Below are 23,345 nucleotides of genomic sequence, written 5' to 3' on the forward strand. Positions count from 1 at the left end.
AACCTGAATAAGATGCAGATGATCTTCACTGATTTTGGCTTGAGATAGCTGATTCCAGATAGGTTAGACTTGGGCCAAGAAATCATTCACTGATCGACCAGATTTGTGCTTAAGATTATGAAGAGTCCATAATTGATAATAATGTGCAAGTCCAGTAGTTTGATACCGATTGGCCAGAAAATCCCAAATCTCTTTTGCAGTGTCATAATCTGAAAACTGGAAATGGATAAAGGGAAGAGAGGTGTTACGGAACCAGGTGATGATCTAATGACTTTTGCTGTCTGAATCCTCGCGTCAATCCTCAAACTTGAATCCGTCTCATCCTCTTCCTGCATTGGCTTGAGGATATTGCCAGTGACAATACACCAAAGCTTGCGCCCAATCAAAAACACTTTTCATACCTTGAAACCAGGGATTGTAGTTGGAACCAGTCAAAACAGTGACAATAGCCTTGGAAACTTCAAATTTCTCCATTTGAGAAGGTGGCAGATTTGATGACGTGGCAGGGAGATTTGGCAAGCAGACAGATCAAGATTTTGGGGAGGGGAGGAGCAGTATGTTTGTTGGAAACAGAGGATTAAACAAAAGAAACAAAGGAATCTGGGTTTATCACAAGAGCAACAGAGTTTTGCTAGCAGGAGATTAGCAAGCACATGGACACATCATGAGAAGAATGGAAGAAATTAGAGCCTTAGCTCTGATACCATATTATGAACAAAGAGTGTAGTTTCTCCAAATTTGTTGTCAGATCCTGAATCTGACAGTGAGAATTCTCTCTGGTTAAGAGAGAAACTTGCAGGAATTAAGAGGGAAGATAGAGTCGAGAATTGGGAGGGAAAGTTAGAGAGAGAACGAAAGAGAATTGAGAGGGAAATAATACTGATTCAAATATCCAAGAGTGATTGCAATTGGGCTGAAGTAGGGTAGTTATACTGCTCAGCTGGGGAATAGGTGCCAAAACGGTTGCCCAAATGCCTTCTAGAAATCAGCAACTTGCCTACCCACTTGTAGGCGTTAGCTTTGCCGCACATGCTGCCAGCAAGCTCAACCCTCTTCTAACCAACGAAATAGCTACAACTATAGCTACTAATTATTACAATATATCCCATGTAGCAGCTAGGTACATGACATTTGTGTTTTGAACAAAGGGAGCTTCTCAATTTATACGTGAGAGAGCTCAGAAAAAGGAAAGAACAATCAATCTCAAATCAATCCTAAAAACATGCCTACAATCAATTCTTGGAGCCTATAGCTGCACAATTGATCTGATTTAGGGTCAATCCCTAAAATCATGCTAACAAATACCATCAGGTGTTTAATTATAAAGAAAATTTGTTCTAGAAATACCTTATATTGTAATATATTTTATACAAGTCTGCTTACGTTGTACTCGTAAGATTCCAATCCAGGTCACAGCATCCTACAACTTTATTATAGAGAGTTTGGTGAAATAAATCCAGAATCTATTGGAAATAAGATCTTACCATGAAACATCCACACACTAAGGGGAATGGGAAGGTTCGAACCCATGATCTCATGCTTACCATGAAAGATGGGTCACCACCTGAGCCACCCTTGGGGACATAGGATCTTACAATTTCAGTATAGAATATTATTAGACCGTAAATAATTCAATTTTAAAATTTATTTGACTTGATATATTGACTTTCTTTTTCTAAATCTCTATGGTTTTAGCTTAATATTCATTTTACACACTTAAATCAAGTAACAATATGGACTATCAAATCAAATATGAGGAAAAAAATCAAAAGCCAATTCATTGCTATGTTTAGAAAAGCACTAAAGCAGCATGGTTAATAACTAAAGGGAACAGTATGTAATTGAAGCCTCTCACCCTTTTCTACAACCTGTTTTTACTTTTCAATAATGTTTCATTAACGCCTCTCTCTCTATGCATACACACAAACACATGGTATAGTAGATCATTGTACTACAAATTTTTCATTTTCCTCTTTTTAATTAATCAAATGACTCAAATCTATTTACTTTTGTGCTCTCTTCATGTTTATTTCTTAAAAATGCCTCTTTTATCACTCCTTAGATTTTATCAACTCTTTTCTCTTTTCAATTGTTTAGTCGCAACCATATATATTAAACTTCAAGTCTTTTCTCCAATCTTTCTTTTTTTTAATATTTCCCTTTTTAAGTATTGTAATTAGAATGTAAGTTTCAGTAAAAATATAAGTGTGGATGATATTATGATTAGACTTGAAGATCAAGTCATCCCAAGAAAGATTAGTTTAGATATCTTGGATCAATCACCCAAACAAATGGAGAGATGAATGAGGCTATTCCCCATGGAATTAAGGTATGAATATGGTTAAAAAGAAAAAGTGCATCCAACATTTTATGTGAAAGAAAAATTCCATTGAAGTTAAAACTTAAAAGAAAGGAAATTTATAGGGTGGTTATGAGGTCCACTTTGTTGTATGGAACGAAATGTTGACTAATAAAACATCAGCATGGGCAAAATATGAGCACAATGAGTATGAGGGTGTTACAATGGATATACATGACCATACAAGAAAAGATAGAACTAAAAATGGATTGTTATTAACAAGGTTGGAGTGGCTTCAACTGAAGATAAGTTGCATCAGCCATGATGAGTTTCTATGAGGAGAGTGGATGGAGTGGACCAAGCCCTTTGCAAAAGATGTAGAAAAAGACAAAAATTTGGTGAGAAACTCTTAGATATGATGAGTTATAAACTATAAAGGTCTTATAGAAGATATGACCATAGATAGAGATGATTAGTAAGCTAAAATTCATATAGTTGATCCCACCTAGTGGGACTAGGGCTTGATATCTTACTGTTAATTATTGCAATAAACAACTCTTATCTTCTTTTAAGGAGTTCTGGAAATAATTTTTTTACTACCTTCATTTTAGCTATCGGTATGGAAATGCAACTAAAGAAAAGTTTTTGTTTTATGGTAATAAACCTCTATGTTTGTCTATTTCTTAGCTCTTGCCTATCTTTGCATGTATAACTGTTTTGTATCCTTCGTAACATTTTTTCTTTATTCATACATGCAAAATGATTTACTATCAAAATCTTCTTCTTAACCTCTTTTTTCCAATTAATTGCGAGACTTTGGCACTTAAGATTTCTCTTATATTACATTTTAGCATTGCAGTTTATTATGTTATTTTTGCATACTTTGTTTATTCTTTTTTGTATAGTTAGACTCATTTCATGTTTAATTCTAGCAGATATATATTATTATACTAATACAATTTGTCCTTATATTTTATAGAATTCCATGATATTTGATTAGATTCCACAATTCGATTGTCTAAAGCTCCTCCAGTAGTCCAATGTAGATCCTTGATTTTGACAACCTTGCTTTATAACATCTGGTGAATCACATTCCTGTTCTTGGTTCACGTACCAAAATGATCCATGTTTCAATTGATATAAAGTTGTACTAAGGGTGCTCCAGTGCATGACACTCCCCTTTTCCAAGGGTTAGGGCAGAGTCATTATTGTACACAACCTTACCCTACCCTTGTAAAGAGGCTGCTTCCGCAGCTTGAACCCATGACATTTCAGTCTCAAAAGAATAACCTTAAAGCTGCTATTCAGGCTCACTCTCTAATATAACGTTATGGTTGTCAAGATTGCAATCCTATGTAGCAATGGTGGAGTCTTCTTGATTAGATCATGGGATTGGATTGAGCATCACAAGATCCCACAAAAACAAAAACAGAAGTCTAGTAATTTTGTATAATACAGTAAATACATCAACTATAAGAGGAACAAGTCTAAGTTAGACAAGCCAATAAGTATAAGCTCAATAGTATTGTAGCTATGTTGCAGTATTATGACAAATTGCTAGTCAGCAAAGAATGTGGCTGCTGCAGCAAGAAGCATAGCAGCAGCAGCAGAACAGAACTGTTGCTGCTCTGATTAGCAGAAGAAGGAAGAACTACAGAGTAGAGGAGAAGAGATGGAGGAGGAGGAAAAGGCAAAAAGAAGCCAACAAAAAGATATACACGGTGGCTGCTAAGTACACTTGGATCTAAAGCTTAGACAGAAACAGAAAGAATTGCCTGGGAATTGGATTCAGAAATCTGCAGAACTTCATCTTCTTTATTTAGAATATCCCTTTAGCATAAAAGGTCACAAGCTCAAGAAAATAACAGATTCAGTCCAAAAATGTGTTAAGTAGGATTGTGATCCCACATGACCTTTACAAGGGAATTATTTAATCCAGACCAGTTCATGAAAATTAGATCACATGATATTAGTAGCTATTAGTTATTCATCAGATGCTTTTCATCTTACCTTTATATAACCTTCTAAATTTCCTTCCCAAAAGCACAATTAAAGGGTCAATTTTTGGAGGCACAGAACAAAAATCTTCATCAACACATGCACAGAACATCTACAAATAAACAATTCATATGATACAAAAGGCAGTTTTCATTTTCCCCTTTCTATGTCATGCACCATCTGTTTAGCGTCTTCCAATAACCAATCTAAGGTTTTCAAACTTCTTATGTTGCAAAAGCAGTCCTTATCTCTATAGTATTGTCTGAACTGCAAAGCGATCAAATAGATAGAAAAAAATTAAAAAAAAAAGAAAAAAGCAATTACAATCCTGTCATTTTTTCTGATGGCATATACATGTCCCCAGTGAATAAATAAGAGACCAGAAGAAAGGAAAAAGAGATATTTTATAAATTTTCACTCACTTTCTTGGAGGCTACAGCATTTTCAGGATCAACTACTGTCTCACCACTGTCAATTACAAGACCAAATTGAGTTAGGGATAGCAAGAATGATTGTAGTACACAAACAAACATAAAAAATCAATTTGCTAGTGGTTGCTGAAATTGGAAAGATTGTATACTGCAAGCACACAATTTTTATGTTCTCAACCTTTTTGCAATTGCTAAATCACTTTTGTCCCCAGAATCAGGTTCATTGGTCCCAGAAGGTTCATCAAATTCGCTATCACCTGAAGGTGCAAAAGGTGCCAATTTGTGCGAGTTGTAATCATTTGTTAGAGCCTCTTCTAATTTAAGTATAAAATAGAGCATTGTCTGATGACAAAAAGTGGAAAAATTAGTAGCAAAGAAAGTTGCAATATCACAGACTACAGGGCATAGTTGTCCGAGAAACAAGGTGCACTCAGGCATAAAGGGTTGCTTGGAGTATGGTGTAGGTGCATGCCTCTAACACACGAGCACACATCTATCCAAAATATTTATAAAATGCTTATATACCTTTCTCTATCTTATGGCATGGGAAAGTATATCAAAACCTAAGAAGATATCACAATCTATCTCTTTGGTTCTTCACATTAAGTTATTTAGACAATTAAACTAGTGACAGCTTAGGTTTTGTCAGGTTAATTAGAATATAAGTTATTAGATATTGTGTTTGAACATATTGAAAGGTTGGAGACCACGTCTCCATGATTGTGAAAATCTTTTCTTGGTGAGGTTGGGGCAGCCCAACCCACCTGCATTTATGTATCAAATCATCTTCACATTTTGTTCATACGTCAATCAAATTATCAAAGTACTCCCTGATATAAGTAAAAAAGAAACTTTTAGTACTCACAACTGGAAAAGTAGCCTCCAGACCATGGTCCTTGAAAAAAAAAAAAAAAAAGAAGGAAGAAAGAATAGCAGTCCCTCATTCTATCTCCGTCTAGAAGGAAACATTGTTGGAGCAAGAGAACTACCTGCGAGTCTGGCCAACAAAATCTAGTTGCCGGAAAAATTATCCGCACCCCCCCCCCCCCCCGCGCGAGTGACAGTCTGCCCTGCAGATAAAGCTCATTTGCCAAAGTCCCTCGACAGACAATGACCCCAGATGACTGTCAGGACCCTACAGTTGTATTAGGGGTATTTTTATCCTTTGGGGTTACATTTGTAAGGTAGTTAGTAGCTGTTGTGCTTACACAGCTGTTGGAAGTTGTATCTTGGATAACCGCCAGTTAAGTTGGCACCAAGGAGAAGCTATAAAAGGCTTCTCAACTAATTGAGAAGCATCGATGAATATTCATAGCACCTAATTTTCTCTCTCTCACTCAATTTCTCTACCTCTTGATCCCTCTAATATCTCATCTGCTTGGTCCTATCTCTCTCTCTCTGCATTCTTCTCTCATCCTGCCCTAATTCTCTTCCTCACAAGAGAATTTCCATTGTCAGTCATGAGGTCCTGACACTGACCTCCAGTCACTCTTCTCTGACCCACTTCCTTCTAATCTACTACCTTGTGGTCTTATCAGGCAGTTTAAGACAATGTACTGTATGAGTTTTCAGGCCCAACACAGCAAGTAACTGGTGTTGACAAAGATGCACAAAAACAAAAGACTAGACAGTCTAGGAAATAATTGCTGAAATAAAATAACAGGGTTCGTCTCTCCATTTCAACGCAGGTAAAAAGAGGAGAACAACAAGGTGAAGTAACAACAATCACAAGCCCTTAATCCCACTAGGTGGGGTCAACTATATGAATTCAAGATCTCCAAAGTCACCACTTGGAAGACCCAAGGATAAGGATAGCAATGGATCCCCAATTACCCATTTAAAATTAAAACAAGTATAAAAACTGAGATATACGCATAAGGTTTATTTGAAAATTTGTTAAAACAAATATGTAAATGGATAAATGGGTGACACATTGCCATCCCTAACCAAGAAGGCTATTGGCTGCCTCTGTAAATGATAAAGAGTAATCTTGATAGAAGGTATTACTTCTTCTTTGTTTGAGCAGGTCGGGGTGTTAAACCATGTTAACAACAACCACCACCACCACAAACCTTAATTCCACTAGCTGGGGATGGCTCCAACCATCTCTTAAACCACAACAATTTTCTCATTTGTCTAGAATTCATGAAGTTTGATCTGATGAGTTTTACACTGGTTGTTGGCTACCTAATGCAACCCTGCTACTTTATCCAAGCTTGTGACCAGCTATAAATAGAAGGAACACCTTCAACGCTAGAATTGTTGAGGGGACTGCTCAACCCACAAGCAGAGTTGGGGTTAAATCCATGTATTTATCTTAATTTGTCGTGGAAAATCAATAGCCAAGAATTAGTCTCATGAAAAAATAAATAAACAAACAAATCCAATAGTTCAATAAAACTTAAACAAGAAAACGTATATCAACAAGGGAAGGGAATGCACTTGTGGGCCTAGCCACATGCCTTCTAGATGGTGCTTCACCAACCACTTGTTGAGGTGCATCTCTATAGGCCTAGATGTGCCCCAAACTAGGTGATCCTCAAGTGCACCTTTGACAACTATGCTGCAGGAATATTACATTCCCCCCTTCTATAAATACTGGATATTCAGAGAGAGGGTGGGGGTGGGGGAGTGGGGGGACACATCTAAAGGTCAAGGAGGACAGTTGAATGTTATCAATATTTATTTATTTATTTCAATAGGCTCAATAGCTTGAAACACATTACCATCACTTGATGTTTCATGGGCATCACTTGAGGTTTTTGTTCTATTGTCAATGACAACATAGGCTCCACTTCCTGTGAACAACAAAACAGTTTTAACCAACCATCTCAGCTCACAGAGAAAACTGTAAACAATACAATTTTGCATGCACTTAGTAAACATCTTGCCACATTAGGATTGATCACATCAAATAGAATTGCATACCTGGTTTCCTTTTTCTCCTTGAATTTGATCTGGCCAATTCAATATGGAGAACAGAACCAGTTTGAGGATCAAATTTTACACCCTGAAAAGGATCTTTGTGAACACCAGATTCAAAGTTACAAAAGATTTGAGAATGCATCAGATACATCCATTCAAATGCATATGTGATGGAGATCAAAACTTTTGGTTCATTTAGAAACTTCAGGAAATTTAGAGTAACTTCAATTTAGTCCTTTTATGGTAGTCTTCCCTATTTTATTTTTGGATTGCATAAAGAGACTGAAAGGCAATAGCCTCACTTTCTATACCTTCAGCAATGCCAAAGACTTACATTTTAACTTTAGAAAAAGAAAAACATCTAGGACTACCTATTCAGGAAGTCCAATGATCAAACTTTACACCCTTAAAAAGATCACAATAAGCACTCAATTAAATGTTATCTATGAGTTGAAACTGCACCTACCACATTCCTCGTTCAAATATAACTGACATAGTAAAATTTCAATATGTAGGACTGCTATTATAGAGAATTATAGAGTATCTTTGATTTTTTTCTGTTTAGTAATGTTTCCTATTATACTTTAGGAATGTAAAAATGCAAAAAGAGATCAAAAGGGCACCTACACTCTCCAGACCCTTCAACTTTCAGGACCCTTCACTACATTTTACCTTTACAATATTCAATGCTACCTATTTTGACTAGATAATCATGATTTGAAAATACCTACGATATATAAGCTTACATGGTTAGTTGAACATTTAGAAGAGCCCTTGGATTTTTTTTTCCCCTTTTTTGGGGGGAGCTTTTTTTTTTTGGGGGGGGGGGGGGGGGGGGGGGGGGAGGGATTGGAAATACTGCAATTATTACCCATCAGCCAACTGATGCTGGGCTATTGTTGGCATCTGTCACTTTCCCATTCAATCCAGTTACTGTGGATTTAATCAAAAATTCAACATTAGAAGATTGAGTTATGAAATTTGGAACTTGACAGAACTGTATGTCACGATCCCAAGGATATAATAGTCATTGTATAACAGATGTATTCCTTTGTTGTTGTATTTTGTTGCTTTCCCTGTTTGTACCTTTCAGTTGTTCTAATAACTGAAAGCCTAGAAAGCCTATAAATAGGCTAGAACATAGAGGATTGAGGAGTTGATGAATGATAACAGATTGTTCTCTCTCAAATTCTCTCCCTTTCTCTCAGTTCTCCCTGATCTCTCTCTGTTCTCTCTGAATTTCTCCCTCCCTTTCTGATCTATCTCCCCCGATTTCTTCCAAATTCAACCTAGGTGCATGACACTGTAAGCTTTGAGTTTTATTCTAGCAATGCATTCCAAGCACTTCTTACTCAAGCCAATGAACTCTTACATATCCACGTTGAGTATATAAACTTCAATCTCATTTTGTTGATGGGAACTTGATTACTAATCATTAATCAATGCATCTCTAAACAGCTTACAGTTCCCAATAAAATTGTCATACAGCCAGCATTCCTTTGACATCTATTCTAACTCATATGCCACTACTGCAATTCCTACTGAAACATTAAGATGCAATTGGATATGTTATGTAGTCTGGGTGTTTTATTCACATAAATTCTCAAGATATGTATAATTATAATAGAATGAAGAAATGATGACTTCAATGTCACTCTAACTTCTTAAGACAATTTAAAAGGTGAAATGAAAGTTATTTTCAAGAAAAAAAAGAGGGAAAATGCTATTGGTACACCTTTGTGTACACCTTGGGCTACACAAAGGTGTATCAATGACAAAAATATCCCTCTGAGGCGCATAGAGGCGCGTGAAGCGCATGGAGAGGCGCAGGGTATTTTTGTCATTGATACACCTTGTGTAGCCTAAGATGTACAAAAATGATGTACATGTAGCATGACTCAAAAAAGAGTGTCAGAAAAAAGTGCCTTGTGCAAGGTCAGACAAATCTAACATGGAAGGGGATGGCTACAACTATTCTAGAGGAATAGAAGCTATTTTAGGAGAGTCAAAAAGGGAAGCTCCAAACCGAAAGGAGTCATGGAGTTGGAGTGAGGTAAAAGAAAAAACAAGACCAAAAAAATTTGCTATAAGATTTGGCATACATGCCCTAATGAGGAAATTGGAAGATGTATATTTTAGCCAAAAAAGAGGGGGAAAAGGCCATCAAAGAAACAATATCAAATGCTTCTGAAAAATTGTATGACCAACTTGACACAAAAAGACAGAGAAAGAAATATATATTAGTTGGATAAAGAAAGAGAAAGAAAAACAAGATATTTAAGCAAAGTAAATTATTTAAAAGGTAACAACCAACAGGTACTGATAGAGAAGGGGCAATAAAGAAAAGATGGAAGGAATATGTCTCGAAGCTATTCATGTCCATGTGTGATCAGTAGTTTTACCATTGGGAGTAGCTTAGTAGAACTCTGGTGCTGACAACAGTACTGCTGGCCAAAGTGTAATACGTAGGCAAATGACTCGGATTTACTCAGTGTCCGTATTGGTACACATGGCCTATTGTATGATGTAAGTAGTTGAAAGACACTGTCACTCATGGACTAAAGCACCACTTGCTCTTCTCGTGTTTTATTAGATATTTTCTTTACACAAACATGATAGAGATGTTTTCTTTATGTTAATAATTATATTAAGTTACCCTCACATGTCACATCATTTCTTGTTCACTTGGCTCTTTTACTCTGCATCATCTTTACCCTAGTGGCATAGTATACCTGTTTATTACTGGATCCTTGTAACTCACCCCACATAACCATTATTTCTTTTCAGGTTTTTTCCCTGTTTCTAGTAACAGTATCGTCTTTGTACAGTTTTTCCTTGACCATCAAGTACATTCTTGCATAGGCATGCTCTGGGATGTAAATACATTTTGTTAGGAGAGACCATTTATCCACTTGTACATATTCTGACTTCTATACATTTTAAATTTTCATATATGAGACATGGCGAGTTTCCTCACCCAGATATCATGTATATACAGTTTCCCATTTCTATGCATGGCTTACAGATTTCTCTTCTGAGAGATGTGCATGATGCATTTAGCTCATAGCTTATCTCCTTATGCCTTAATGTATTTCCTCATCAAAGATTACAAATGGTAGATCCTCAGATCACATTTTGTGAATCCTATATCATATATTCACTGCCTTATGTGGAGTAAGTGAATCACAGTTCATTCCTAAACCATATAAGTCTGACAACTTAGTAGCAAAGGATTTCATTCAAGTTTTACGTTTGTGAAAAACATTTCTATTGAAGTGGATAAGTTTACCCAGCTGAGGTTCAATACACGTGGGATCCATCCAATTCTCTCAGTTATATAATCACTTTGCTATTGTCTCATTAGTAGGTCACATTTTAGAGAAGTTAAGAGTACCCTTAAGTCTCCACCTCATATATCTTTATCCACTTCTAGATTGTCCTCACAATAGGTTTGTTGAACCCATGGTGGGTCCCATGCTTATATCAAGATCAAAGTCAATCATGGACCCCATTTCTAGGTTGTATGTAAGTACTAGCCTTTTCTAGTAACAAAACCATTACATGAATGGCTAGGCAGGTGAGCTAGACAGATGGGCTCTGATGGAATCAATTGTCATATACCTGGGGGCATACTGTAATAAATAAAATAGTGGGAAGACGACGCTATAAATCATTGTATAGGGGCAGTAGTGAGCTATGTACTTAGGCGGTTATTTTGGTGGGAGATGTAGCATGTGAAGGAAGGCTGTAAATTGTGGCCGACCTTATTCTTTGGGGCTATGGAGAATTTTGAATGAGAATTTGAATTTCCCTCTCAATCTACTTCTCCATTTCTGTCCCTATTCTTCTAATTCTTTCCCTCCCTTTTGCAAGATTCTTCTCGTTCTTGCTGTGATCTCTACCATTCGAAAGAGATCAGTTCTTAAAACATTGTCGGATCCATGCAGGTCTAACAATTTGGTATCAGAGCCGAATTCTGGGACTCGCGAGCAACAAAGACGACAATGGCTGAAGGCACACGAATGAAAGGACTGGAGGCTCAAGTGCAGCAACATGGATCCTCAATGGTGGGTAGATCAATTGGAGTTGGGATCGAATAGGAACCATGAGGCGATCATATGGATAGGAAACTAGATGTGGTGGTAACACAGATCTAAGAGGAGCTACAAGGATTTATGGTGATGTTTGCAAGGCAGCATCAGGTGAGCATTCCACCTAATTTTCCCCCTCGAGAGAGGACAGATTCGATTCTACTCGAACAAGGCGGAACGAATCCTATGATACCAGGGAGAAGAAGGAATCCGAGGACCACTGAGACGTCGGTTGGGGAAGAAGATCAGGGTGAACTAGGGGAACAGTGATCAGGGTCGAAACAGCGACAAAAGGCGCCGGTAAACCACAATCCGCATGGTTTACCCATGCCGAGGCTAGAAATTCCCTTGTTCGATGGGACCAATCTCCGTTGGTGGATTAGGAGGTGTGACAGGGTGTTCGAGTGGTATGGAGTGGCAGAGAGGCAAAAGATAGCAATAGCAGCAGTGTATCTTAACGATGCCAGGGACGCTTGGTATCAAGGGTGGTCCAAGGTCTAGGAATTCTACGGGTGGGAAGAATTTGTAGAAGAATTTTGCGAGAGATTTGGAGATCGGGAGCTATCTGATGTGGTTAAAGAATTTAATAAAATCAAACAAGTTGGAACGGTGATGGAGTACCAACTTAGGTTTGAAGAGTTGAAGGCCTTAATGCTCAACCACAACCCCTTCTTGACCGAGGCTTATTTTGTCTCAAGCTTTATAAGTGGCTTGAATGAGGAATTGAGACCCCTAGTGAAAGTGCTAAGGCCACATACCCTCAAGCATGTTGCTGACAGTGCTAGGCTACATGAGGTGGTGATGGAAGCACTGATAAAGAAGCAACGAGCAGTGAATAGGAGTGTTGCCCCAATGAATTCACTGCCTGGCAAGAGTTTTACCAAGGAGTGGGGACGGGGATCCCCGGGCATGAAGAACTTGGCGCTACCGGCCCCCAACTCCCAAGGAGGGAAAACCATGGAACAAATGAGACAAATGATATGACCCTAGGGATTGGCTAGGGTTTAGGAAGGGAATTTGGAAGATATGGAGGGAGATTAGACTGAAAGAGAGGAAGAAATAGCAAGTGTTGGAGAAGATTTACAAAGAGAAAGAGAGAGAATGGAGGGAAATTGAGAGAGGGAAAATGGAATTCAATTCATTCATTAGCTCACTTCCTCTAACTACTCAAGCCTATTTATAGGCTTACCATTGAAGATGCTAACAACAACAACAACAACAGAAAATGCAACTAATAAGGAAAATACATGATATGTATTACTAATATATTTTTAGGGTTCCTTGGGGTCGTGACAATCCCCACCCCTTCAAGCAATTCTTGTCCCCAAGAATTGACAGTTGTTGACCACGCTCCTCAGCCGATTCCAGCTTTAACAATGTGGTTTCTTCTTCACCTTTTCTTGTACTTATCTCGTATTCTCCTTTTCTTTTGCCTTTCCCTGTCTTTTTTTCCAAAAATAGTAGTATTAGGATTTGTTGCAACACCTATTTCAGCCATCCACCCATTCCTTGTTGCTCTCAAAATTAATTCTAGTTGATCGGTCACGCCTTCCACCCTATCCTCTCCAACAGTAGAGAGTAATTTGAACTACTTTGCAGGCCAAAACCTGATTCAATGCTACTACTCTCCCATGGAAATATAAACAAGCAAAGCAGCAAGAGCCTCGTTTCTTTCCACAAAAAATTCCTCCACCATCTCCCCAGCATCTGCTCCTTCCTCATCTTCAGTAGAGGTCTCCTTTATTGGGGTATCTCTTCCTTCCTGCACATATAAACTGTGATTCCCACCTACCTCCTTGCTAGATTTTTTTGTTACAATTGGCTGGTCCAACTCCAAGTTTTCCTCAAATTCGTGTTCGACCTGATTTGTAGCCATAGAGGCTCCTCCAATCTGTTGGCTGCTCTCAGTAGATCTGTTAGGTTGTAGTTCATTCTTTCTAAATATGGCTTCCAAGGCTCGTTCTTGATCTCTTGCTTTCTCAACCGCTTGTTTCACAGTTGCAAGCATCATCATCTTAACCAATGGTCTCAATTCGTCCTTCAGACCTCTAATAAAATTGGAGACAAAGTATCTCTCCGTTAACGCAGGTTGCAAGGTCAACATCAAAGACCTTAATTCTTCAAACTTGTCCTGATACTCCATCACCGATCCGACCTGTTTAAGTTTATGAAATTTGTCAATCGCTTTAGTCATTAACTTCTCTCCAAACTGGTCACCTCGATCCTCCACAAACTCAATCCAATTAACCTCCATTTTAGTTGAAATACTGACCAGATACATCCTAGCAAGCCAAACCAGCATTTCATCCATTTGATCCAGCGTTTGCTTGAAGTTAGCGCAACTTTTCTCCCATGATTGCACATCAGTTTCCTCAGTTCCTCTTGAGTTGAATCCAGCAGATCTTCCCATAGAGAAATGCTGAGACTGCATCATAGATATACTATTATCATGAAGCTGTTCTTTTTGGTACAAGTCCATGGCATAATCAGCATTGCCACCTATGAATCCTGGTAAAGCCGGAAAATCTTCATTGCTGAACTCTTGGTTTTGCTGCACAATGGGACTAACTCCAAGGCCTTGTTTACAAAGTGAACCCAATTGTCCTTGAGACCCTCCAGTAGAACTAGGATGGCTGGTTAGCAAGACATGGCTTTGAGATAATGGCCCCCCAGCAGTTGGATAGGAGTTTCCTAGCATAGAGATCACCTGCGAAGAAGCTTGTTGAAGTACACCACTAATTAATCTGTTAGGGACTTGAATACTTAAATTTCCAGAGCCACTGTTGGCAACTAAATTTAGGCGAGAAGCAAGACCAAGCATAGATAATCCTCCACCATAACTCATGCTTCTCCCGATGCTTCCTCCACCTGCCCTATTTCTCATTGAACTAATTATTCGAGGACCAGCATTTCTCAGAATTGGAGACATTCCAAGTCCTGGAATAGCACTACGGTTACCCATCGCAATTGGTAGAATGCTAGGCATAGAACCACCAACTCCATTATTGCTGCTACTATATCCAGGGCTTCCAACAACACCAATTCCACCTCTATTTGGCATGCTTGTGTGACCATGTGAGCTTCCAATTACCTCATTACAACAGCCTCTTGATCAGCTTCCAAGGACCACTCCGGAAACTTATTCCGGTACTCAAATTCAGCAACCTTAGATTCCAAAAGGCTGGATCTGAATCAGCCTTTAGTTGCTGCTGATGGCCTCCAAATCAATTACCCTTCAAACAACCTGCTGGCTCCGGTTCATTTCAGCAGACAACCTGTCCTAATCAGTTGTTGATTGAATCTGTTCAGCCTCCAAATTCACCGGAACACTGAAATTGCTTCAATAAATCGCCAAGACCGACTAATAATCGATCGCTTCCAATCCACAACCTTAGCAGCTTCAAGTTCAGTCAATCTAACTTCGCTGGAATCTAAATTCAGCAACCTACTCCGCCTCAATCACTGCTAAGATAGCTTTGGGAGCTGCCGGAATTCCGCCAAATTGCCTAAATTCACCCCTCGATCGTTTTCGATCGCACCTTCCTTCCCACCTCGGTCCCATGTAGTGACCTAGACCGGTTCCGAGAGTCGCTTCCCTTGCGTTGCCTGCAATTTCGACCCTCACTGATCTGCCGAGGACCATCAGATCTGTTGTGGCTAAGTTGTCACGATCCTGCTTTGCTGCAATCTTCCTAAGGATATGATTGGTTTTTGTGGCTGCCAAAAATCAATCGGAATACGTTGATCAATGTCGGAACTCTCCCGACCCGCGTCGTCTACAATTCCGAGCCGAAATTGCTTTGATCGACTTTGCCTTCCCAATCCGAGTTCAACTCCGGCTTGCAACTGGTCGCTATCTACTCACAACCAACGCCAGTCAAGATCCGCAGTGGATTCGCCACCCAATCACCGTCCACTTCAGCTTGCATCGTCGAAAATCGTTGCTTCTTCCCAAACTTACTGCCAAGGATTGTCGGAATCAACGCCACTTCCGAAAACACATACTGCCTTGATCAGTTCTGCAATCTATCGTCTAAAATCGCCTGCTGCTATCGGATTCCATAGTAGCCTTCAAATTTCAAGAGTTAACCTCCGTGGGACAGCAGATGTCGATCCATCAGAGATTAATCAATAAAGAAAGCCGCCGAGAAACGGTGGCTCTGATACCAAATGATATGACCCTAGGGTTTGGCTAGGGTTTAGGAAGGGAATTTGGAAGATATGGAAGGAGATTAGACTGAAAGAGAAGAAGAAATAGCAAGTGTTGGAGAAGATTTACAAAGAGAGAAAGAGAGAGAGAGAATGGAAGGAAATTGAGAGAGGGAAAATAGAATTCAATTCATTCATTAGCTCACTTCCTCTAACTACTCAAGCCTATTTATAGGCTTACCATTGAAGATGCTAACAAGAACAACAACAACAAAAAATGCAACTAATAAGGAAAATACATGATATGTATTACTAATATATTCTTAGGGTTCCTTGGGGTCGTGACACATGCGAGCCTCTGTTTCAAGTGTGGAGATAAGTACTATGTGGGACATCAATGCAGGAAACAACTCTGGTTATTAGAAAGGAAGGAAGGGGATTCAGTGGAAGAGGAGGAAACAACACACACACAAGAAGAAGAAGCAGACAATGGGGAGATATCCCTACATGCCCTTGAGGGACTCACCAACAATGAGATAATTAAGGTGGAAAGGCAAGTGGAGGAGAGTAAGCTGATGATCTTAACTGATAGTGGGAGTACCCACAGTTTCTTGGATGAGAGGACGGCTAAGAGGTTGAAATGCCCCTTGATTCCCACTCAACCATTAACAGTGACAGTGGCTAATGGGAATAAGGTGATGACAAAGTCTGCGTGTGCAGGGTTCTGTTGGAATGTGCAGGGAGAGGGATTCGAGGCCGATTTAAGGCTACTAAAATTAGGCTACTAAAAATGTTAGCCCAATTTGTTTTGACTTTAACAAAATGGAGGGGACATTCGAGAAAGAGGCAAGGAAGATGACACTTAAAGGCAACAAGGAGGTGGGGGTATGCAAGATGATTACGGGCAAGGGGTTACAGAGGCTATTCAAACACAAGATGAACCAAGTGGCTCAGTTGTTCTTTGTTCAGGCCACGGAGGAAGGAGAAGAGGAGCTAATTACAGAAGAGGGGTTCATATTAACCATCAAAAGTTCATCCACATCCAACACTAAGGTACATCATTTTGATCTACTTAATATACTCCTAGTTGAATTTGAGAATTTATTTGTAGAGCCTCAATCTTTACCCCTAAATTGAGCCATTGACCACACCATCAACCTAAAACCCCACACAGAACCTGTTAACATTCATGCCTACCGATACCCTTCTAACCAGAAAACTAAGATTGAAAAATCGATTAAGGAGATGCTCCACAAATCCCTCATAAGACCCAGCCACAGCCTTTTGCATCCCCAGTGTTGCTGGTGAAAAAAAAAAAAAAGATGGTTCCTGACAATTTTGTATTAATTACCACCAACTTAACGAAATAATCATCAAAAACAAATTTCCCATCCCACTCATTAATGACCTACCAGATGAACTTAACCATGCCACTATCTTCTCTAAATTGAACCTGAGATCTAGATACCATCAAATCTGGATAAACCCAATGGGCATTTCCAAAACCGCATTTAGAACACATCAAGGCCATTATGAGTTCCTTGTCATGCCCTTTGGGTTAACAAATGCCCCGGCCACTTTTTAATCTCTAATGAACCAAATTTTCGAGCCATACCTCAGAGATTTTATTCTTGTATTCTTTGATGATATACTTATATACAACCCAACCTTTGAACTCCACCTAAAACATTTGAGGACTAAATTTGAAATTCTTAAGATCAACAAGTTGTATATTAAGAGATCAAAGTGTGCCTTTACACAAAGCCAGATGGAGTATTTGGGATATATCATATCGGGCCAAGGAGTGAGTACGGATCCAAAAAAAGTGGCTACCATGACCAACTGGCCAAGACCGACGACTATTAAGGCCCTAAGGGGTTTTTTGGGATTAATCGGTTATTATAGAAGGTTTGTGAAGGGGTATGGTGGCATAAGTAGGCCACTTATAGATTTATTAAAAAAGGATAGCTTTGAGTGGAATCATAAGGCAGAAGCCGCTTTTGAATCACTAAAGAGAGCTATGAGTGAGGCCCCAATGCTCGGTCTGCCTAACTTTAGCAAAACATTTGTCCTGGAGACAGATGCGAGTGGAATGAGCATAGGGGCAGTGCTCATGCAAGAAGGCAAACCCTTAGCATTCACAAGTCAGGCCCTAGCTCCAAAACATATGGGTCTCGGTGTGTATGAAAAGGAGTTGTTAGCCGTTATTTTTGCAGTAGAAAAATGGAGGCATTATTTGGAGGGAAACCAGTTTATTATAAAAATAGATCATGAGAGTTTGAAGTTTCTACTACAACAAAAACTTCACACCCACTTGCAGAGGAAGGGGATGACTAAACTAATGGGCTTGGACTACACAATACAGTACAAGAAGGGGAAGGAAAACATTGCGGCAGATGCCTTGTCTAGATGCCCTGAAGACGAGACAGTTGCTGCTATCTCAGCTCTGGTTCCAGAGTGGTGTCAAGAGATGGCTAAGAGTTATGAAGGGGACAAGTAGACCAAAACTCTTTTGGAACAACTAATAATTGCTCATGCAAGTAAAGTGGGGTATATGCTGACAAATGGGGTGATCAGATTCAAAGGTAGACTGGTGGTTGGAAACAGCATAGAACTGAAGCATAGGATACTGCAAGCCTTACATGAATGCCCCCTTGGTGGCCACTCCGAGGTCCAAAATATTTATCACATGGTGAAGCAACTGTTTAGGTGGCCTAAGTTGAAAGAGGAGGTGATGAAGTTTGTCATTGCATGTGATGTGTGCAAGAGATGTAAATATGAGACTGTGGCCTATCCAGGGCTTTTGCAACCACTGAACATTTCGGGGCAGGCATGGGAGAGTGTTTCCACGGACTTCATTAAAGGGCTTTCAAGGTCGGAGGGGAAGGACTGCATATTTGTGGTGGTGGACAGGTTCTCCAAATTTGCCTACTTTATGGCCCTTACTGACCCTTACACAACACACGAAGTAGCTCGGGTTTTCTTAGATCAAGTGGTGAAGGTGCATAGGGTACCAAAGACCATAGTGTCAGGCCGAGACAAGGTTTTCACTAGCCTTCTATGGCAGTTGCTAATGAAATCATTGGGAGCTAAGCTAAACCTCTCTTCTGCCTATCATCCTCAAACTGATGGGCGGACCGAGAGAATTAATCAATGACTCGAAACATACCTCAAGTGCCTTTGTTTCACGCACCCAAAAGGCTAGCATAAGTGGATCTTAGTCGCATAGTGGTGGTATAACTCCTCCTACCACAGTGCCATTAAAATGACACCCTTCGAGGCCCTCTTTGGCTACCAACCACCCTTATTACCAGCCCTTTCAAGATCTACCAGCGTGGTTGCGGTGGATGAACACCTGCAGCAAAGGCAACAAGTCCTTTAACAACTAAAAAGGGACTTAGCCATGGCCCAAAATCGGATAAAACAAATGACGGACAAAGGAAGGAGTGAGAGAACATTCAATGTGGGTGAGACAGTCTACCTTAAGCTAAAGGGACCCCATCTCAAATCCTTAACTACAGGCCCTATCTCTAAGTTGAGCCCCAGATACTTTGGTCCCTTTCCCATTTTGGCTAAGATGGGACATGTAGCCTATAAACTACAACTACCGGGGGGAACTCAAATCCACCCAGTATTTCATGTGTCGCTGCTGAAGAAGTTGGTGGAGAATCAACCGATCAGTGCCCAATTACCCCAGAACACCCTTGACTCTGAATTACCCCCAGAACCAGCTACCATTGTAGATCACAGAGTCATTTATCAACATGGAGCCCCAATCATGCAAATGATGGTACAATGGTCCAGCATGCCAACCAATAATAGTACTTGGGAATACCTCGCGGACTTACTTAAGCAGTTTCCAAGAGCTGCTAGTCTCCTAACTATTTCTTGAGGACAAGAAATGTCTCAAGGGGAGGGTATTTGTCATGTACCTGGGGGTATACTGTAATAAATAAAAATAGTGGGAAGAAGACGCTATAAATCGTTGTATAGGGTAGTAGTGAGCTGTGTACTTAGGCAGTTATTTTGGCGGGTGATGTAGCATGTGAAGGAAGGCTATTAATTGTGGTTGACCTTATTCTTTGGGGCTATCGAGAATTTTGAATGAGAATATGAATTTCCTTCTCAATCTACTTCTCCATTTCTCTCCCTATTCTTCTAATTCTTTCCCTCCCTTTTGCGAGATTCTTCTCGTTCTTGTTGTGATCTCTACCACTCGGAAGAGATCAATTCTTAAAACATTGCCAGATCCTTGCGAGTCTGACATCAATCTACTCAAAAAAAGGGTGCACTCAAATGAAGAATTCGCACAGTACAGTTGCTCCAAGCTTATGTTATTGCATGACCTCTAAATGCAAGCAGTGCATGTGTTTCGTCGAGCTAGAGATTATGCTGGCAATCTGCCTGCCAAATGACAAGGCAAACACATGGGTGCATATGGAGAATTTCATGGCATAGGAGGCTGACCAAAAACAATCATGGCAGAGTCACCCACATTGAACTATCCAGCAAAGCAGTGCTCAGACTAGATAACAATGATGACTTTGGTTTCCTTTCCTTTCCTTTCTTTTTTTCCTATTTGACAAATTGTAGAGTGACATGGAAGACATCAAGTGCACACTATACATGTATAAGTGATCAACCAAAAAAAAAAAAAAAATCAAATTGCTATAAAAAAATAAGCTCTAGTCTTCAAAGAAGCACCACCACCACCAATAACAACACCAATCCTTAATCCCACAGAAGCACCAAACTAGTCTTTTCTTTTCTTCCCTTTTATTCTATTCATGTTACTTATTTCTACATATTTCTCTTGTTCCTACGAACTAGTATGTCTCCACAGGTTTCTAGAGGAAATTTTACTCCCATTGGCAATGAAAAACACTTTCAAAGCAATAAAAAAGAAAAAAATCATTCTAATCCAAACAGAAACAAATCTTTTCACACTTGAAATAAAGCAAAATGTTTTTGCACATTTCTCTTATTCCAATACGTTACTATTTCTGTGTAGGTTTCTAGTCGAAATGTCACTCCCATAAACAATGACAAACAGTTCAATAGGGCATCCCAGGCTCTCCGTTTTGTGAGAGTCAAGAGAGAATTGTATTCCTACGTAGTCTCACCCTTGCTTTGAAATGATATTGTCTCCACAACTTAAACCAGTGACCTCCCAGTCATAAACAAGTAACCTTACCATTGCTACCAAGGCTCACCCTCATATCAAACAGAACAATATCATTTGAGTTCAAATAGAAACATAAGTTTTCACTAGAAATGTTCTGAAAATTATAATCATTAACCTCATACCGAAGAACATTTTTGTGACTGGTATGGTGTTTAAAGAATAATGATATTGATGCATTTCACCATACCATTTTAGAGTCATCACTATTAATATTGTGTACTTAAAGGCAAGTACAAAAATTTAGTTACATAATTTGATATCATGTAATTTTCCTCAAGCACAAATATATTCTAGTTTTAATGCATTATCTAATACATATTATTCACTGCAAATATATTCTAAAAGATTTTAAAGCAATATATAATTTACCACGAGGATATTAAGAAATTAAATCATAAAAATGATGTTGAGAATAAAATAATAGTACAACAAATAAAGTTAACTCTCTATCTAACAACTTAAGCTTTTAGATGAGATAGTGGTTAACAATTCAACATGGTATCAGAGCAGGCATAAGTCCTGAGTTCAAACCTCACTGCCAACCCAATGTTTAAATTATTACACGTTGTTTGACTAGTTATTAGTGAAGCCTAGCCACACTTGAGGGGACACATTGAGAGTAAACTAATAGTATAAAAGGTAAATTTAACCCTCTATCTAACACCTTAACCTTTTAGATGAGATGGTAGTTAACAATTCAACAAAAACAAACTGGCTCCACAAATCTAATAGTACTTTTTTTCTTAAGTCCACCTTTCTACTTGGACGAATATGATATAATTGTTCCTATCATTTGTAATACTTATGGAATGCTAGTTTATTCAAATGGCTTGTGACCTCCATATATGAGTGTGTGTATATATAAGGTTGGACCCAGCACGTTTGATGTGTGGCTATACAGTAGGCACGCAATACTGGAATTTGTTTCCACTTTTTATAGTGGCTGCATGTTGGACAGAGTTAGAATCATGAATTCCTAGAGTTTAGCTAGATTATTCAGTGGAAGGGAGTCCAAAAGTGAGACCCGCAAGAAATAGACCCTACCTTTCAAACAACTTGTCAATTTACTTGTTGCCAGTATCACTCCAAAACTGTCTGGAGCAGCCAGAATAGTTTGTAAGAGCTGGTAAAATAGCAGGGATGCGCAGGGAGGCAAGGAGAGGGTTGGGAAAACAGAGAGTTTGATGATATTTCCTCAGTTTGTTTCGTTACATGAATGTTCACTTGCAGAAAAATGTACAATCTAAATATATCACCATGGTCAAATAAGAAATGAGAAATAAGAATCTTATCAGGTAATGAAGCTATCCTCACATTCAGTGCATGCAGAGCTGCCATTGCTGATTGATGATTAACAAAGGTGGCAAAAGCAACAACCTGCAAAAACATGAAATGAAACCTTCAAGGGGCTATCTCCCAATATAAACTCCAGACTAGCAATTGAAGCTTGGAATATATATTTACATGTTTGAGAAAAAAAGGAAAGGAAAATGTACAAACAAGACAAATCACTTTAGAGATAAGAGATTGTACTGGAGAAATAAACAAATTAGGCATGGTTAGAACTAATGGAGCTTCCTCTAGCGGAGTCTAAAATAAAATATCAAACAATATTCCTAGACGAGTGAAAATGCAAATTCATTTAATAACATCTAAGAAAAACCTTATCATAAAGCATCCGACAAAGTGAAACACATCTAAATGAATGAAGAAAAGTTTATATACATAAATATTATATGTTTGCCCAAAAGAAAATAGTCAATGAACTTTGCATATGAAACTGAAGGTTTGCAATTATTCCAACAGGTTTGGATAAATTTTGTGTAGCTGTCAAATGTTATTCTTTTTTTCTTTTTTCTTTTTTTTTTTTTTTTTTTTTTGGGGGGGGGGGGGAGAGTGGGGGAGAGTTATTTGACATAAGAACCTGTCAAGTTTGGAACAAGTTTTTTTCCATTTATTTATTTGATATAATAATCTGTGACCAGCAAAAAAGCTTAAAATATCAAGAACAGTGAGAAACTGCCTCCCTACATCTTACTGCATATTCAATAAATCAAGAAAAAGTATGTTTCTTTGGCATGCTAAAATGTTATTACTTTGTGGCAACTCTCATCATGTCTAGATTGGTCAATTTCTGTTACCTTTATAAGGCTTGCCCCCATTTTGGCATTTTTTTTCCTAGTACGTTTTGTTTATCAAAGAAAAAAATTAAATTGACTTTCCCAATCACACCCCACATAGTGGGGTAAAGACTTGGTATGTATGTT

At 38.8% G+C, this 23,345-nt stretch overlaps 1 protein-coding gene across 2 annotated transcripts in view; it reads right to left on the bottom strand.

The window, feature by feature from the left end:
• Positions 1–23,345, bottom strand: part of LOC127790860 (U2 small nuclear ribonucleoprotein B'') — a 40,924-nt gene that overhangs the window by 16,238 nt on the left and 1,341 nt on the right. For both annotated transcript variants that reach the window (XR_008020838.1, XM_052320586.1), the window contains exons 2-6: positions 22,393–22,455; positions 7,657–7,738; positions 7,455–7,526; positions 4,907–4,985; positions 4,720–4,765 (exon numbers count right to left, since the gene is read on the bottom strand). Coding sequence is in view for 1 of the 2 variants with exons in the window: in XM_052320586.1 (XP_052176546.1) it covers positions 4,720–4,765; positions 4,907–4,985; positions 7,455–7,526; positions 7,657–7,738; positions 22,393–22,455 (342 nt within the window). In the remaining variant the exon portion in view is untranslated. The remainder of the gene's footprint in view (positions 1–4,719; positions 4,766–4,906; positions 4,986–7,454; positions 7,527–7,656; positions 7,739–22,392; positions 22,456–23,345) is intronic.

Source organism: Diospyros lotus, chromosome 14, assembly GCF_014633365.1.
Source record: "Diospyros lotus cultivar Yz01 chromosome 14, ASM1463336v1, whole genome shotgun sequence".
In the NCBI taxonomy this organism is placed as follows: Eukaryota; Viridiplantae; Streptophyta; class Magnoliopsida; order Ericales; family Ebenaceae; genus Diospyros; species Diospyros lotus.